General features: G+C 42.0%; 1 protein-coding gene across 5 annotated transcripts in view; it reads left to right on the top strand.

The window, feature by feature from the left end:
• pdm3 (POU-domain protein pdm3) overlaps positions 1-19,675 on the top strand; it is a 177,733-nt gene that overhangs the window by 51,247 nt on the left and 106,811 nt on the right. For 4 of the 5 annotated variants that reach the window (XM_018516203.1, XM_018516207.1, XM_018516202.1 and 1 more), the window contains exon 2: positions 9,233-9,528. In XM_018516203.1, the coding sequence (XP_018371705.1) occupies positions 9,262-9,528 (267 nt within the window). In that variant the 5' untranslated portion in view covers positions 9,233-9,261. Of the gene's footprint in view, positions 1-5,022; positions 5,067-9,232; positions 9,529-19,675 lie in introns of those variants that run through there. The other variant, XM_018516204.1, reaches the window with a different exon arrangement.

Below are 19,675 nucleotides of genomic sequence, written 5' to 3'. Positions count from 1 at the left end.
GTACTCGTTGGCTCGATATCATTAAGTTAATCTCGGTAATTAAGGAAGTTCCTCTCCCAAAGCTTGGTCACGCGGGAATTCTGCTGGCAGGGGATCGAAAACAGCGTTTCGTTCTCTATACGCTTCACTTCAACTCGGTGATAATTTCATCCAGATACTTAGCTACGTACTAATAATTAGCGCGATAATTATGCGCGCCCGCGTATACTCGCGTCTACGTCGAGTGTGTGACCTGGAAATGCTAATTAAGGGATCGGCTGAGCATGTAAACGTAATACGGTCGGATAGGATTCTCTTAGTCTTTACTGTCTTTTGTGAAGAAATGCGGATAAATATCACGTGTGGATATTATATCAGATAAGAATTATAGCACAAGTAATTATCATGATTAACAGGAACGTGATATAAACTATTTTTAAGATGTCTCATATAATATTTATCATTTATTCTGAATGCATTTAGTTACTAAAATGCTAATAGTAAAAGTTAAATTTATAATTCGAGAGAAGAAATAATTTTATTCTAAGAGGAATATTAGATGCATTTCCATCGTAACATATTGACTAAAATTCGTATATAAAGAACAGATAATCCTTTCCGTTTTATATATATAATTTTCCCTTTCCGTATATATATATATATATATCTATACGTTTATATATCAAAGTAATAATTTATTGCGCAATGGAACAATCGTCGACGAAATAATTGATTCTACTACACATATAAATTGTATGAGAAACAATGCTATTTATCGATAATCCGAGTATAACGTTCCATCAAGTATACTAAATTAAGTAATCGAAGTTTGCTCAAAATAAAAGTCAATAATAGATCTGTAAATGGTTCATAAGTAATGAGATCACACTATTGAATTTTTAATATGTCCCCATTACTTATATATATCTACGTCACCATTTCATTCTTACTTCTCTTGGACAAAATAATTTTTATAATATTTCTAATTTGCATAAACTTTCGATCGACCGACATATGTTGGCAGATATTTTTGTGATTAAACGGCAATGTCGTTGAATGTGCATCGCGTTACCTCCCCGACCATATGACCGGAGAGGTAAACAGGAGCACGTGTTGGTGGCGTGACTACGAGTGACGGCGTGAGCTCTGGGGGTGGAGAGGAGGCAGAAGCAGAGGTGGAGGAAGAGGGGGTGATGGTGGTGGATGGGAAGGGTGACGAGGGTGGAAAATCAGTGTGAGCTGCCCGAGGGTAGGAGAGTTCTTTGCTTGCCGCCTCGGGAACACGGAGGGTCGGTGAGAGAGAGGGTCGGAGCAGTCGGAAGAGAGGGAGAGCGGTAAATTCTAGCCACTGAAAGTGGAAGCGAGATAGTCGGGGTTGGCCAAGCGAATCATTGTCGATGGGAATAGACGCAGAGAGTTGAAAGCAGAAAATCCCAAAGGAAACACTTGACTCGCGATATCGTTGGAGTTTGGTGCTTTGGAATCGACACAAAGAAAGCGAGGCGTTTCATCTTGACTAAATGATGCCGAATTTTAGCGAGGCTTTGTTTTAAATTTTCTACATATTATGCGTAATATTGTAAAAAAAAAAAACGATAAATGTTCAACAATTTCTTACGACAAAAATTATATCATAAAAAAGTATTGAATATTTATCGTTTTCTTTCTTTCAATCCATATTATATAGAGAGAGGAAGATTTTAATTATTTTATTGTCGCTATTAAGCTATTAAAGATTACTTATTGTTATGGAGAAAAGATCAGTGAGAATTTTTTTATTGCAAATTAATTCGAAAGAATCACAATCAAAGGTCGCTAGAATTATTATATTTGTTGCCGAGGTCAAGAAAATGAATTCCCTTCTTATATCTTTTTGCTTCTCTCTCTCTCTCTCTCTCTCTCTCTTTCTCTCCCTCTTTTCCTTTTCTCTCTTTCCTCTTATTCTCATCACCCTTGCTCCCGCTCTCGGCTTCCCCATTCAAGGCTTCCCCTTCACCCGGTTCAACCCCTGCCGACAATCCGGCGCACGATAACATTTCGTTTTACAACTTTACCCACTTCCAGCTCGCTTTACAGCCGTCCTATTCTGTTTTCCACCCGAGAATCTTCATCGATTATCGACTCGGAAATCATTTTGAGTAAGAAAGTTTTACTGCAAACTCGGCGTGTCAAATATAAAGTGTTACGCTTATCCATCGTTTCACACGCTGCTGCCTAACGGTAATAATTACTTACTGCTTATGTAAATTGCGAGTGTACAATGAAATTTCTTTTAGCTCTGTCGATTCTTTATGCATGTTACGAAAGAAAACCTAAACTCTTTATTTTCGCAAATATTTATTTGTCGGCGAAAGAAATTGCTAGAAAATGATACTAGATTATATTGACTTATACTATTTGCATGAAATACATTAGTGACTTAACAAATTTTGTGGCGTAAAAAAGTAATGTTGCTTTGTTACTCCGAAATTTCCCCGCCGGCATATTTATGATTGGCCTTCGCAACATAGTAGAAAGAAAGCAATGTGTGCGCGAGCTCATTAATTCTAATAATTCATGAAGAAACACGCACGCACGTAATAGCTCGGAGCGGCTTACGATTTGACGGATAGAGAGTTGCCTCAGCCCTCGTGTTTTTAAATGTCGGCTAAACTATATTCTGATATTTTAATAGACCTAATTTACATGTAAAACCACTTTCAAAATCATTCTGTCTCCAACACGCTACCAATGTTTTCTTTTGTAAAGGGGAGGAAACGCCAATGAATTAAGAAGACTAGGTAATCCTTTAGGTTACCGTTCATTCCTCTTTCACATTCTTCTGCCTTTTTCTTTAAAAATTACAATATAATTTTCTCTACTATAATAACATTTAACTGGTTTGTCTTTTAATAACTAGGAATAATTAAACCATTTTAAAAGCAAGAACGTGCATTCGTCCGCAAATAATCGAAAGCGTTTCTAGTGGAACAGTTAGTTAGCCTATAAGAATGATAAAAAAAAAAGAGAGATCCAATGAACCGTGTAGCGTGTTTTTGGGGCCAGATGTTAATTCCGACGACTCAGCGTGAGCCACGAGAAGACGGTTTAGTACGTAAATACATCTTCAGCAGGGGGTGCCATTATAATGGGCATGTGCGGTTAAAGTTCTATTTGTGGTAATTCACGGAGTTTAATGCACTCGGAGCTCTGATTTAGCCAGCGAGAGCTGACACTTTTTTTTATCCGGCAAAACCTCAACGACGCTGGCGCCGTAAAGTATAAAATATTCTTCCTGCGTCTTCGACGATACGTCGCGCAGTTAGGCATTCTCCTCCTGTGCGTCGCGATGCCAAGTTTCAGCGTAAAGTGACGCTTTTTATCAGTCTCGTTAGACGCGATGTCGAATCACGCGATTATCCTGAATAAAGTAAGGAAATGGCATTTTTAATTCACGTGACACGGATTAATAATAGACATTCGTCATTGTGTCAGAACCTTTTCGCGCGCATACAATTCTATTTTCGCGCGCTGAACTCATTTCTGTGTACGGGATTAGCTTTCGCTTCGATTACCGTCTCGAAAAAGAATTTCACCGGAATAATGCAAAATGTTTGTAATAGTGGAATTCCGACGGGGGCGTAAAATATCACGTCTTGGATAACGCGTGTTGATGCCGAACCCCCTTCGGCGCCGATTTATGGGCACTCTCGCGCCCGACGATGCGCGCGTTACGCGCTCACGCACACGCTCTTACGACACGCATACTCTCAAACCGGAGCGTCAATCTCGACGCGAGGCGTTCGCACAGTCGCATTAACGGCGCGCTGTTCAGTTTAATCCTTGCGTTTCGTGACTCGGGACAAAGCCCCTCGGATTTCTGACAGAATGGTATCGCACGAAACGGCCATTACCTTAGCCGATATGCCTATGTACGTACGCGAGTTAAAGGTCGATGCGAATTAACCAACACGGATGCGGCCGGATTCTTTGTACGCTCGCCTTAATTATGCTCGCTCGTGCCGGTGAAGCGAAACTGCTATACAGAAGGGTAGCACGAAGCGGTTTAATCTATCGTACGCTTATTATATTGCATTTACTGCTCGATCGTAGCAAACTGGCGCGAGTATCCATCGGGTAATCCGAATCGACCATACACAAGCACGTTCATGTGTGCGCGCGCGAGTTCCTTTCTTATTTCTCTTTAGTATTAATACTTGGTTAGACGCCACAAAGCCACGATTATGCTTTGCCATTAGGGCGCCTGGTTGATTACGGGATCGTGAAAAAAAAAAGACTCGGCAAGGACAATGTCGCGATGGGCGGTTGCCAACTGGTCCCGCTGGGATCTTTTTATTGGCACTGTTTTAAGTAGGAGGGTTACCCACACCACGTTCTCTTCTATCATGTTATTCACCCTCTCATTCATATCGATGAATTGAAGACTCTTTCGGGCTTTTTTTTTTTAAATAAATCTTATTTGTTGATCATTTCAAAATTAAAAGCTATGGGAAATTTACTAATGGTTTAAACAAACGCGATTCAAATAATTCTCTTTGCGTCACCGTTTCGAGAAACAAAATTAGAAATACTGACGCGCAATTTGTGGCTCGAGCGAAAAGCTCTCGATGAATAGACTCATACCAGGAAATCGAAAGCGAAGCATCGTCAGTGCTACGGAGAAACGGTCGGTGGTTCGTTGCATGCGTAGCCATATGGCGATTATCCGCGTTTAGTTATTTATAGCGACGACTTGAACACCGCACACGGAGAGCGTATACCCCAGACACGCAGCACCACGATTTGTGCGTCGCGTCGCGGCGTGTCGAGTGCGAATTGGACCGGGCCTAGAATTCTAAAACTGCCGTCTTGACGGTTAGGAATCGGCCTCGTAAATCGCGAGTGGCTTGGAGGCTTCGGCTTAGGTGGTTTATACACACCTCCATAGCCCGGAGCGGCGTCGTACCAAGAGGAGAATGTTGGCGGCTACATAGAAACTATCTGCTGGCCAGAGGCGCCCGGTTGTTTCTAAACCCACCTTATCTACTGGCCCCTATAATAAGCCGCGATCTGAGACCGTATATCCCCGCCCGCACACGCTCTAAGAGGTCCGCACACACACTTACACATCGCTTACTAGGTAGCTACCCGCGAACCCTGAACGCGTATATGCGACGCGCTATACCACGAAGCGCTTGCAATTACAAGCTGGTCAACATATAATTATCCCCAATGACCATAAATTACTGGATTTTTATGCGCAACATTCTTAATTACCCTTTGAATTAACATCAATCAACCCCTTAATTGCACGCTGCCGCTGCTTCCACGTCGTCGTCGTCGTCGTTGTCGTCGACGATGTCGCTTATAGAACTATAATGCGAAATGGCGCATTATAGCGACGTGGATGCATGCCGCGGGCTAACAACAAGACGCGGAAGAAAGACACGGGTTGACTGACGTGAGAAGAAGTGAGAAAGAAGAATGTAAAGGTACGTGACAAAATCAGGAAACGATGTCGCCCGAGGACACTCCTCCCGAGGGTGGATAACTGACCAGACTTCGAAAACTTCCTCACACGGTAGGAAAGGACGCATCGTATCGTGTCGCGTCTGATCAGATGACAGCATCGTGCGTAACGCGCCTGTTTTAATTGCTTTCGGAGATCCTTGAGTGATTCTCATATCAATCGCCTTGGCGTATTAATCGCGCATCCTATTACATGGACTTTCACCATTTATTCAGCGAGTGATTACTACCGGAGAAGTCGCCGTTGAAAGAAGGTTGGCGGTACGATGAGAAAGGAAATCCATTTTGTCGTTCCGGAAAATAACTCGATCCGCTCGATCGTACGGGAGAAATCGGAAATTTTAAATAGAGTAGTCTGGACGGAACATAAAATATTGTCCGTACGTAGAATGCCCGATTTAATTTGTATGTCGAATATCTTGCAGAAGAACCCTGCGGGTAGCCTCGTACCTTTTTCGAAAGATTTATGTGATCTCGATCGAATAACGCATTTTTCAAGGTCGCACGATGAAGGTACCAATTTTCAAACGGTCGGCCATGGTGACGTTTGAACGATCGCGCTATAATCACTCGCGATATCTTCGTCCGGTTAAGAATTCCTCTTCTATTTCACAAATCACAAACCGTGAGGGCGATGCGATACGCTAATGAAACCGCACTCTCATTAAAGCATCCAAATCGACGATACTAATTGGCTAGCTTTCGGAATACCCGGCATTAGACCTCAGGACGCGATATAATAATCGCTGCGGACGAATTCGGTTTGGACAGCCGGTGGTTAAAGCGTCTAGTAATTTCACGGGCGCAGCCCTACAGCGATTAATATGATTCCGACGGAAATTAATGACTGCAAACGGAAAAAAGATAGGTTGCATACAGTCTTGCTCCGGTGGCGCGTTCTTATAAAATGGGAAAAAAATATTTAAAGATTGAATACTCTAAAGATTTTTTTTCCAGATACGTATGTGTATATAAGTTAACATTTTATTTTAATTCATAAAATTCAAAGATCTTCATTAATTCTAATGCATTCGCATAATATTAACGTCCTCGTCAAGATATATTAAACGCCTAAGGATAAAATTATCGTATGACAGTTTTGTCTTCGCGACGGGCTTCAATGAGAATTAACCTACAAGCCATTTATCGGCAGTCGCTTCCATGGCACAAAAATCGAATAATGCTTATTAATCAGCTTAATTAGCGGCAAAGCTCCTCTCGTTGCACGTTGCGTAAATTAATTCCTCGTAGCGATGATCGATGCGATCTCTTCGCCTAGCTGTGGTTCCTGCATACTGGACTGATTTATTTTATCATTTTAATTGATGTGAGACAAATACGACTGTTAAAGTATAATAAATTTGTCTTTCTACAATATTATATACATGTCATTGTTAATTTCCGTGATATAATAAGTAAAAGTATATAAAAATAGCTTTTATATTAAAAAGTTTAGTATAAACCATCTTACTGTACATATTTAAAAATATCATATCCAATTAATGTATTTATGTAACTTTGAAAACGCTAAGAGATCGTATTATCTGTGTCGGAAAAGAAAAAAAAAGATATTCTTTAGAAATAGCGAGATATTTATTGAATAGTAGACTCTCCTTTCTATCTTGAAATATTTATCCTATTGTTCAATAAATATCTCGCGATTTCTAAAGAATATCTTTTTTTAACTATTTCTTATTTAAAAATATAAATATATTAAAAAAATTAATTTATTTTCAATCTTATTTAAAAATATAAATATATTAAAAAAATTAATTTATTTTGAAGTTTATATTATTTCAAATTGGTGGATGTTGAAGATGACTCTGTGCTTGCTCGATGAATTGAAAGTCTAGCAATGAAATAATATGAAAACAGGTGAACAATGTCAAGCAGATGCAGAAATAAATCTTGATCATTTTTCTCGCTTCTCAGTTTGTGAAGTATGGTATAAATCACTTTAAGTTCAAAGCCACAGCAATCGGCGGCAGTCTGCGGCTTCGCGTAGAAAAAAAATGTGCGTTCCATCCTCTCGCTCCCGTTCCATCATCTCGGCGTCTTGAGAAACTTTTGCAATTGTCGCTAAGCAGACGCCACATATCGCGGGCGCGTTAGGACACCCATATTTATAGGAAACAGGCGACATTAACACCAGAGTTTGCACTTGTGAGCGGTCTATTTGGTACCCAACAACCTAACGCTTTTATTATAAACACGCTGCCGTTTTAAAGCACAGCATCAAATATTTTTACGATGGCCATTATAAAACGCCTTTTATGAGGAACAAAGTAGCTCGCAGGCAGAAGGTGTTTTCTCGCCCTTTGACAATAATTTGTCCAGAATAACCGGCTCGTTTCACTCTCGGCCCCCCACGCCCGGGCTTCCGCTCGATGATCCATCCAGCCGTTCGTCATAGGCGCGCGGCTTTTAAAAAGTAAAGCGCTGGACTCGGGCCAGCGCAAAAATAGAAGCAGATGTTATTAGTTGCGTTCACCAAGTATACGACGGCCGCCGCGGCGCGACGAGGCAGGCGGTGGAGGTGGCGCGGAGAGATGGTGGTAGAGAAACGAGAGACGCGAGCAGAAGGCGACGAGGGAACGGCCTGTCCAGACGGTAGTGTGATTTCATTGCCCTTGAATTCTTACTAACTGAACGCTTAGATAAAAATAATTAGGCGGATAAATGCGGGGTGGAGGAGGAGTAGGAGGGAGGGGATGACTGCGGGCGGTAGCGCGCGTTAGTCGCGGCGATTTTATTCTGAAACCTCCCTCGGTGCCTCTCGCGCCGCTTCTTCCTTTCTCTATCTCTCATCCGATGCGATGCGCCAACCAAATGTTTTTGCTTTGAAGTTGGAAGATGAACGGGCCTCCTCCTAATTTCCAGTGTCTGCATTCTTAACAGCTGCACGCGCTGCCGTTCGATACGGCTGATGCGATACCGCGAGTCACGTCGCGCCGGTTTAATTAGCATCTCGCGTGTCATCTTCTCCCCTGGTCCTTGAAAAACCAAAAGCAATTCAAATTGATATCGATCGATTTAACAAGCTTTCTCATCTTTTGTGGAAAATTACTTCGTTCGTCTTTTATTAAAGAAAAGTATCGTATATAGCTGCCCTGTTTTTTTTTTTTAATACACTGAAAGAAAAGATTGGTTGCTGCAGCAAATTAGATGGTTAAATATGGCATAGCATTTTTAATTGGCTGTAGCAACCAATTTTTGGTTGCGTTAGCCAATCGAAAATCCTATACTGACATAGGCTAACACAACCAACAATTGGCTGCAGCAACCAATTAAAAATGCTATGCCATATTTTACCATCTAATTTGCTGCAGCAGCCAATCTTTTCTTTCAGTGTAGTCGTTAAGTTAAGTCAACGCACTTGTTGAAAAATAGGTATAATTATATTTGATTATTATATTTAATTATATTTCGAGATTCTCTAATAAAAGAGAGAGAGAGAGAGAGAGAGAGAGAGAGAGAGAGCTCTATATTTCGAGAGAGCTTTATATTCACAATGAAAATCGCGCGTACGTGATTTCTTTACGATTTCCTCGGATTCATAAAATAGCATTAAATCGAAAATGCGAGATCGTTATTAGGCACGACGCGACGCAACCGTTCGCGCTATTGAATCGAAACGCGCGAATTATATTCGCGCTATAATGGGATTGCGTCCTACCAGGCAGGAGCTGCGCGGCGGCGCGCCCGCTATTAGAACGGTCCTCCGAGAGTTTTGGTCGATTTGCAGATTACGAGTCCCCGGGATGCAAGGCTGACATGGCGGAGGGTTCGGCCGAGGAGGAACAGAGCAGTACTGCTGCGCCCGCTTCCCCGCCAGCTGATCTTCGCACTCTGAACACCCAATTGTCGCCGCCTTATCACCACCAGCCCCATCTCCAGCCTCGTCTTCAGCATCTGCAGCATTCCAACATGCTGGCGACCGCCGTACCGCCCCGGCACAGCCTCAGTATGCTGTCTCATCAGGTGAAAGCGGAGGCAGAGCTGGACGCCCCCTGCGATGTGCCATTGAATCTCAAGAGCGAGGTAAGCGCAGGAATTCCTCTCGTTGATTATTGATGTTGGGAATCGGTTAACTGCTTTCGATTGTTCATTTTCGATGTGTTTTGCTCGCCGAGCGGTTACGCTTCGGCGGAAATCGCAACACATTGCATGACAAGCATTAACAATTACTGCCGCAAAAACGAACGTACAGTCTCTGGAAAATTATTTCGGCGTAATGTATATATTTTAGCTTGATGTAGCAAGTAGTTAATTACTATATAAGATACCGACGGCCTATTTCTGTCGGTTAGCATTCTTAAGCAATTGCTCGACTCATGCTTTGGTTGAAGCGATCGAGATATCGCTACAACAGTGCTAAAGCAGACGGCGATCGAAATGGTCATCACACTCATTATTAACGGTTTTGTGTGTCAATGACAACCAATTGTATGGTTAAGTAGCTACCATGACGCATCTCAACCTAAATCGGCCAATGATCTTTCTGGCCTGTATTAAGATTAACGTACAAAATAAAATGTACTCGAATGACTTCCACAAAGATAATGCAGTCGATGTACGCGATTTCGTTCGTTAACGTGTGTTGTATTTTTTAAAACGTATTTAACAAAATCTTTTTTTTTTTTTAGAGAATTTGATCTGGTAATATCAGACGTTAAACCAATGGCAGTTTTGTATATCGATTTATGTCAAGAGATTACGTAACATTCGCTAATATCCGGGAACCAAAATTCTCGTGGTAGAATTTAATTCTATAGAATTATATAATGCACAATTTATACGTAGTGTATAAAGTAGATTCTTGTCATGATTACTGTGCGATAGCATATCTAAATATCAAATAATTATTTGAAAAGAAAGTCGTTAGTCTGGTTACTTGCGCAATCTTGAGTGCTATATTTTGTAGTATTAAAATGATTGCAAACTAACAGAGATAAAAATATTATAATTTATATGTGAATGACTAATCGTCATATTAAGCGATCGATCGCCTGCTAACGTAACGCAACTTGTTTCTCATTTACGAGATATTGAAACAAAGTAGCAAAAACCAATGTGGATAAATTGAAAAGATGAAATATCAAAATTGTTATAGTGTGCCTTTTTTAAAGTATATTATATACAAAAATTTTCCAACTATAGAATAAAATAATTTTTGTTGACTCTCTTTTCAATCAAATCTGTCTGACCAGTAATCTTCGGTATTAAAAGTAATTTGAATGTTAATCGCAAACAAATCGCATTTTATAAATACTATCACTAACATTACATGAATTTATCGATATTAATGTAAAACTTACTCGTGCGGAGAAATACGGCGATGAGATTCATATAAAAATTAGGAAAGACTTTTTCGATCGGGAGATGCGGACAAGCGGAGCGAAAACTCATTAATGAATGACAAATCGGTCGTTAATTATTTCTCGTGTAGTGAAATTAGTTGTAAGCAACGGTAGTTGTAAGTCGTTAGAACTAGGCGGTAAAGTATTATGAGGAAATCCTGACTTCTCCAGCTGTGCGATCGTAAAGCGGAAAATATTTGCACGTAGCTTATATGTACCCGCTTCAATGAACGATGACCAGTTTTGTCGATGCTTGCACATCGGACTAGCCAGTAGGGAAACTTTAGCAAACAAGCGTCCGGGGATTACTAGTCGTCAAACGTGTCTACTTTCCTTTGGAACAATTAACTCTCACTTATCGACTTTCTACAGAGTCGTCTCTCGTTAGTTTAAAAAATGGAATGTAAATGTAATCTATAAACCAATACCATTCGTCCAGAGATATCATAGCGAATATAAAAGTAATCTTGTAAGTCTATCGTAAATTCACGTAACAGCAAATTTCTAGCGTCACAACACAAACCGCTTTGTTGATAATGATGTAATTAAGTCACGTCGCGTTGATCCGTCACTTTACGATCTTAATTGCCACAACGCAAGCCGCATGATATTCTTAAACGTAAAGAATTAGACTCTACGAAGAATTCGACAATGATGCCAATTAAGCGACAGAGGAGAACAACCACGATACACTAGACACGACGACAGCGCGTCTCGACTAGAGTCTCGAAAACGGCAGTCTCATCCGTTTAGAGCTCGTTGTCCCTGTCCATCCATTACACTATTATCCCGTCGGCAAACACCGAGTATCCATGCCGGACTCCACGCACGGACTTAATGCCCGGCTCGCATCTGAGAACGAAGCGTGCAATTTACGCGCAAAAGAAGGAGAATGTTTCATTCGCTCTCGGCAAAAAGAAACATCCCACAGGTGCAGGTAACAACGGGACGGATAATAATGTCGTCCGTTCTTCCGTGGCAAAATACGCGGCGACGAAAAGGAGGAATTTCCTGACGCGATCGATCATCATCGTCCAGTTTTTCACGCGTAAAAAAATTCCCCCGCGACCGTCGACGTAGCGACACTGTTAATTTTCTCGATCGGGAACATCGAGAATAAATCCCGCACACTTTACGGAATCGATCGATGAACGAAGACGCGCGAGAGTGTTATATCAGCGGAATAATTTATCCGCGATTTCATCGCGGGCAGCTCATTCGCGTAGAGTTTCACAGTCGCTCGAACTTCTGTTCGACAATCATAAATTATTAGACCTTTGAACGCGGTATTCTTAACGACCCCCTCAGTGCCATTAGCCGTTCCTCTTAATTGCGGAATATCTCTCTTTCTCGGCAGAATAATGGATATTCAGCGACGCGCTAATAAGTACAAAGATATAAAGAACAAACAGAGATTTTGTGAGGTGCACAAGGTCGTCCGCACAATCAATTAGACATTAGCTAAAGGATTCGTAAAGAACTGCGCGCATGCACATATATTCTCAGCTTGAAATTTTTCGCAAAGTAAAGTATTTCAATGACCGATAAAGACAAACGATTCGCTCTACAAGTACGGAAATGCGTAATGTAAAGTATATATAGGTAATGTAAAAATACGAAACGAATATATCGCGCAGTGCTAGAGAAGCGCAAACTCGAAACGGATCGAGCACCCTTTGCATTCGCAAAGACCGCAGTAATGTGCATATATATGCAAATATTCGCGTATCTCACAGACACATCTGCGGACCGGAAACCGTTAAACGCTCGACGGATGCATCGTCACGAATATTCCTCCACTCGTGGTCCCGAAGATTTCGCCGGTCACACGATAGAAGCCGCTAAACCATCTACAGGCTTTGCCGCAGAAGCAGCGACCCTATCCAGACCCTCTCGAATCCGAAGACGCAAATTTCACGTAGCTGAATCCGGCGCGTTGACCGTCCGATGGATCGATACGCCGTAACCAGCCTTAAGGCGCATTCCAGCTTGATGGCCACCAGTCCCGACCGTAAATGCATCTGTCAAGAAAGTGATTGAAGGTAAACGATTCAGGGGAGTCGCGAACACCCAGACGGATCGGATCTCATTACCTCGGTGGCTCATTTCAGCGAGTCAATTGCATTTCGATCGGATTTCACAATTATTATGATTATTGTTGAGCGAAACCCTCCTCTCGCACAGGTCTCTGCGGCTGCTGATTAGAATCCGGCGAGAAACAGTCATTTCGCGCCAGTAGTCGGCTTTTGACTCGCTGAGATGCCTCGTACCTTGATCGGTCGTAAAAAATCTGGTTATCGCGTCGCACTATGCTTTTATTTATACATGCAATATATAATGATATTCGCTGGCTGTATGGAATAGATTGTTGCAGCAAATATCAGCGCAATGAGAGTCACTCGACGATTCTATTCTTTCCGCATTTCCGATTGCAGAGGGGATGATTTGAGAGATAATGTTCTTGCATAAACAAATTGTCGTTAACGCGGACGACCAGTGAGGATAGTAACCTATCATGGTACTCAATCGGGTCAGCGATTCAAGAACGAGGAGACTCGCACAGTCGCGCTTTCGTAAAAAAAAAAAAAATCTACAGGTTTATGACGCATTATTATACTTGCCGGTCGCAAAAGATTTAGCTAATAAAAACGTACGTTTGACGGGCGATCGTCCGTAAAGCAACGCGGTCAGAACGACGAACGTGGAAATGGGTGGCAAAAAGAAGAATGAAAAAAAGTGGAAGAAGTAAAAAGAATAAAACGCCGAGATATTCTATCGATGGTCGTCTATTTCTCTCACATGATATTCGCGGAGTGATGGAATGTTTATCAATAGATTAATCTCGGAGATCGGCGGGTGGTTCCGCGTCGTCGCCGGGCAGGCTCCTCGATTGCGATTAAACATAAAAGTATTATTTCAATCTGGCCCCTCCGCGCGCGCCGGCCATACATTCTCTCGGTGTGTATGTCATCCCCGTCGGCAGTGTCGGCACATACGCACACAGATGCGCTACACGTAGGTGTGTGTGTGTGCGCGCGCGCGCGCACTTACTCGCGCGACCGATAGATCGGGCATTTTTCCATTAGATTGGAACTTGATTAAATTGAAAATCTGTCAATTTAGGAAAAAGCATCCGACAGCTTATATTGACGGTGGACATTATACGCGGTGGCCAACGAGGCAGAACTCGTTGGCCTGACAACTAGCGGAGATATAAAACCCATCGTCGCGACGATGGACCCGGGATGCGCGCCGGGCTGTTTACTTTTTGCTTCCTTTTGCGCCCTTGTAAAATTAATTGCCGGACGCTCTTTGAGGGTGACGCTCGCTTTCGTCGTTCTACCGATCGCAGAAATTTGCTCACGGTGTCATTCGTTCAATCTCCACCCTGATATGATTCCGACGCAGCACCCCTCCGTGTCCTCCCCTCGCTCGCCCCCTCCTTGCGCCAATTCCGTCACGAGATAGTCGCTGACGAGTTTTTGTAACGAACACATTTACCGTGCACACTTTTAAAGGAATAATGTGACTTTAGCAGATTTAATTCGCTCGAATTTGCCGTCCGTATCAGGCGATCGGACGAGTAATATCCTATGATGAAGGAGGAAGGGCGTTTCTTTCGGTCGTTTGACAAGCATTAAATGACCCACATACTTAATCATCCACACTTGAAACACATGTTACGTCCACTGCTCGGTCAACACTAATTTAATTGCTGTACATCTTTCAACGAGGTTCCTAGAATTCATATACTTTGATTAAGAATTCAATTCTCTGATATAACTAAATACTCTACGAACAGATCCAACCGTTATTTTATTCGTGAGAAATCTCCCGATATATAATTTTTTCTCTATCTTTCTGTACGGCAAGTAGATCAGTTACGCGACAGGATGATTATCTTTAGTATTGTTTTCTCTCTCTTTCTCTTTTTCAATCAATTAATTTTAATGATCTTAGTTTAGAGAGCTTATCGTTTAATCGTCGATATTTATTCAACAATATTATCGTTATTACTCCTGATATCAATATTTATAGTTGCAGTCTTTATTTTATACTTATAAAACAAAGAATATGATCAACTTTGCGAAAAGAGAAAAGAATTTTAATCTGGATAAATAATCTGGGTAAATGAGGCGGATAACATTATTTCGATTGATTTAAAACAATATCTTGCGACGAGCAACGCTAAGCACAACGGAAACGTGATTGCAATTCGCTTAGTCATATATGGTACTATTGTCCGAACCAGTTCGATATTTGCCGCGCAATCGAGAACATATTACACTTACGATAAGGTGCCGCGATTGCGACGGATAATTTAATTGAAAATGCGGCCTAACCTAACGATAATGCTCCGGAGAAATTCCGTGCCAACGCGATCATTATTATGAATACTTTAGATCGAATGAACTCCGCATTGCTTGTGATAACTCACGTGTAATACGTTAATGCATTGTCACGATTAAGCACGCTCCTATTATTCCCCAACACGCAGACAATGAATGAAATACAGTTATGTTTATTTTCGACATTAGTAAAAAGCAAATTTATCATTGGAATTTAATTATTTAAATAGATTGCATGTTTTAAATGTACATTAAGTACCGACTTTAGGCGCATGAATTTGCAGTATTAATCTTTACAGGACGAAAGAGCCACTATAGTGAAACAGTGTCATATTTTGAAGCAAGAAATACAATAAAATAATCAATTATAATAAATCTTGTATTGCTCAAGGAAAAACTGCAAGATTTAAAAAATAGAACCCCGTCCTCTAAAGGTTAAAAAAATTATCGTTGAAATTGATTTAGATCGGAATACGACTTTTCTACATTTCATGTTAAAAACTTAATTTCAAATAGTCTAGTCGAAAAGCCCGAACTTTACATTGTCTGACGTTGTTGGTGCAAAGTTTAATCGTATCTCGCGAGTGTCCAGGCGGACCTTGATTAAAGACGATCGTGGAGCGGGAAGAACCGCGGATAAGTCAGAACGTAATCGCGCTCCGGGACGCGGCCTTTTAAAGTAGGAAACTCGCCGGAAACTACCGGCCGCATGGTACCGAGAACTCCCCGGTGCGGTGCCAAATAACAATGTTGGATCTCATAAACAAGGAGACAAGACAAATACCCGCCTGGACAGTGGTTCCTAGGGCGCGGAGTGGACAGAGTCCGTTCCGCCGCCCACCCACCCCTCTGGGGATGGGAGACTCTGCTGGTAATTTCACGGTGTCTTGCATCCCTGAGCCGCCCTTTACTCCCCTTCTCCCTACCGTTGCACTTCTCCGCGAAACGTTTTCGGTAACGTGATATGTTAACCGCATTCGTCGTTCTATTCGAACTATGATCAGCGATTTCTAAATTGATCGAAATTTCAATGTTATTCTTGTATTTAACGTAAATTTTCGCAAATTCGATGTACGCAAATATCGTTGTTCTATATGAAAGTACTATTATGAAAGTACTATTGAATCACATTGAAATTATTTTAATTTAAAAAAAAATCTGTTTTATAAATAATGATTAAAATATCGTTCTAAATTGTTTTGTATCGTGATAAATTAATTATCAGAGCTATTAGTTTATTGAGATAAAAATGTGTACAATGATATAAGACATTTACAGATTTATATTCGCGACAAATGTATTCAGTTATAATGCGTAGTGAGAGCTTTATCTTGAAGCAAGTACAGGACAGAATGGAGGAAAGGAGGGAGAGGGTCACTGGGATTTGCGCGAATGGCCGACGACTTAATTGATCGAGGGCCATAAGCGAATTAGGGATGACCAATGTTCCACGTGCGGAGCTCAGGAATATGGACGGGGGAAGACGCCGAGTTAATTCAATTCGAGGAGGCTGAGGAGGGTTTTGGGACGTATCTCGCGAGACGTAAATTTGCGTACGAACTGTGCGCGTTCTCCGCGCGCAACCCCTTTTCTGAAAAACGTTGGACACTCCAACAAATTGCATCGACGCCTTGGAACTGGCCTGTTCCTTCCTTCCTTCCTTTTATCCTTTCTTCTTTCCTTCGTTTCTTCCTTCTTTCCTTCCTCCCTTGTCCTTTGCGATCTTTTTTTCTCTTTCTCACACACACACACACACACATATTCTCTCTCTCTCTCTCTCTCTCTCTCTCTCTCTCTCTCCTTTCGTTACTACGCGGCCGCGAGTCATAAATCAAATTATACGTTGAGTGAGATTAGATTTCTGTTTGGCCACGCTCGAATTCACGAGCAGTGGATTCGACGAGGGTAAGGCTGCGGTAGAAACCTTCGCCCTTCCTGTCTTCCGCGCCACCACCCCTTTCCCGACCCATCCTGGCGTACCTCGGTGCTGCTTGGCGATGGTGCGCTGGTACTGCTACACTACGAGGTCCAACATTAGTTAACGATTAATCAAGGCGCTTGTAGCTCAACATATATCATTAAACTAGTTAGCGAAGTAGGGTCGGCCAAGTGTGCTGACCACTGGCTACACCACCCACCACCTCATTCTCTCTCCTGCACCGGCCGGCCCTGACCGAACCCCTTCACCGGGTCCTCACTCCCTCTCCCCGACTTGCCGCGGAGCCGATCCAACCCTCTGGCGACGTGCTCACGTACCGAATGGAACTCTTAGAGACTCCAGAAGCGAGTTTAAGCTCGTCGCTGATGTTTCGTCCGTTTCTGGTGTGTGCCAATTGCTCGTTAAATCGCGGAACTGGCCCGAAACACTTCAGCACAGTCGAGGGGGAGCATTGCACTTTGATTCTCTAATGTCAAAATGAGTTCTCGTACCGTCCGAAATGTCGATAAGACGTGGAATTTCCAACGAGGATCACGGAAAACGCTTTGTTGCTTCGTAACAATATGATTGGATTAGATGAAGAACAGTATCGGCAGATTTCGTAGATATCGGTAAACTCATTACTAATCGAACAACGGATCAACGTTGCTATCTCGTAAAGCTTTCGCAGTGTGCCCTCTCTGCTGGATTGACCTCCTCTCGGATCTTCTCGCTTTCCCATACTCCTGCCCGCACTTCGTCTCTTCTAGTTTTAACCATCGAGAGACGGCCGCATAGCCTCCCGTGCGCCCGCGGGCGCCCCTTATAAATCCTGCAGGACTCCTGCAGGCACTAATGTACGACTGTTTGCGGGTATAACTTGGCCCCGACACGAAGGATAGGGGATGGTGTTTCCAGTACATGCTAAGCCGGGGCTAAAGGCCCGCTAGACCGAGCCATTCCTCACTGCCCTACAGACTTACACCTCCGCCCCCGTATGCTTGTCTTTGCTTCTTATCCCTAAGCAAATGTGGTCACCGCGAGGAGGGCGCAGGGATTTATTGATGGATTTACGACCTTGATGTTTGGATCTTGGAATAAGACGAATGGAATCTTGAATTCACGAACCGTCATGTGTGTGTGTAAACTTTAAATATTAAATACATTCTATACTTAAACAATTAATTTAATATGGACGTTGTAATTTTTTAAAGAAATCGTAAGTTCGAATTGTATATTTAATTTTAATGTGAAATAAAAAAAGAAATATATGGACGGTGAATTATAAATGACAGTGATTTGTTCGATACATTTCAAGATATAAAAAATTATTCGAACAGAACGGATGGCAGCAAGAGACGAAAGCAATTTATATGCTGTGCAATTTATGCTGCAGAATCGATGAGCTCGTTTGATGACCTACGAAAGATACCATCCACAGATTATCGACATTTCGCGATGGAGCAGAAATCCGAAAGGGCCAGACACATTAATACCGTCGCAGAGAATCACTTGGCAAAGTTATTTGACCACCACTGTTCATCCTGGGAGATGGTATTAAATCCCCACCCCTTCCACCACCCTGTACCCTCCTCCAGTGGTCCGGACAGACTTGTACCAAGGACCAGAGCGAGCTAGGCACCAGTGTCCGGCGGTGTCGTCGGCAAACGTTTGCTCGACAAACAAACTCAACTCCCGTCCCTGCTTCACCATTGCGCGACTCTGTTTTACTATATAAATGAGATGGTCACCCTAAGTACAGGGTTGAAAGGGATGATACTGCACGAGTGTGCGTCTCGTCGGTGCTACCCAGTCGCTCTTCAGAGGCAACTGTCACTGTCGATCCTTCGTCCCTAGTCTTCGAGTCTCACGCGAAGGGACGGAAGGCGAATGATAAGAAATAGGTTTGTTGATGTCGAAAGTGTGTACGTTGTATATTTCTTATTTATCAGTATTTCTAAAATGGAGAGAAATTAGAAATATTATCATGTGGACATATATATTAGTTATTTCGCGCACAAATGTCGTTGCTTTGAAAAATAAAACAATTATTAATTATGTAAGCTCCAATATATCGCTGTCCGTATAATGACACAAAGTGACAAATATCAGCTTGCTTTTAAATTATGGAATTGGAAATGTCGATGCATCTAAAGCTATCAAAAGTGTCTGTATTGTAATAAATTGACAATTATAAAAATTCAATTTGGAAGCTCGAAGCGCAATGTTGTATTAATCAAACAGGATATGAACAGTAAGTTTCTGGCTTTGTAAAAATTTCGATCGAAATGTAATGTTGATAAATAACAGAATTAATTTGTAAATTAACTTCGTTATCGCGTTTGGATCCATTTATGGTTGTTGCAAGGTGTTCGTTACGTAACAGAGAACAAATATGGAAACAATCTTCGTGCCTGGAGGATGAATTTCATTGCGAAGTTAGTGACCGTTCGGCTGCCCAAGAATAATATAATCCTCCGGTGTGCGCCGAGACTACTCTGTATTAATGTTTGCCCCGATATCTGTAAACAGGCATTACCTGTATCTCTGGACCGAGGTGT

The sequence above is a fragment of the Trachymyrmex cornetzi genome, unplaced genomic scaffold (assembly GCF_001594075.2).
Source record: "Trachymyrmex cornetzi isolate Tcor2-1 unplaced genomic scaffold, Tcor1.1 scaffold61, whole genome shotgun sequence".
NCBI lineage: Eukaryota > Metazoa > Arthropoda > Insecta > Hymenoptera > Formicidae > Trachymyrmex > Trachymyrmex cornetzi.
This window is presented reverse-complemented; position numbering and strand designations above follow the sequence as displayed.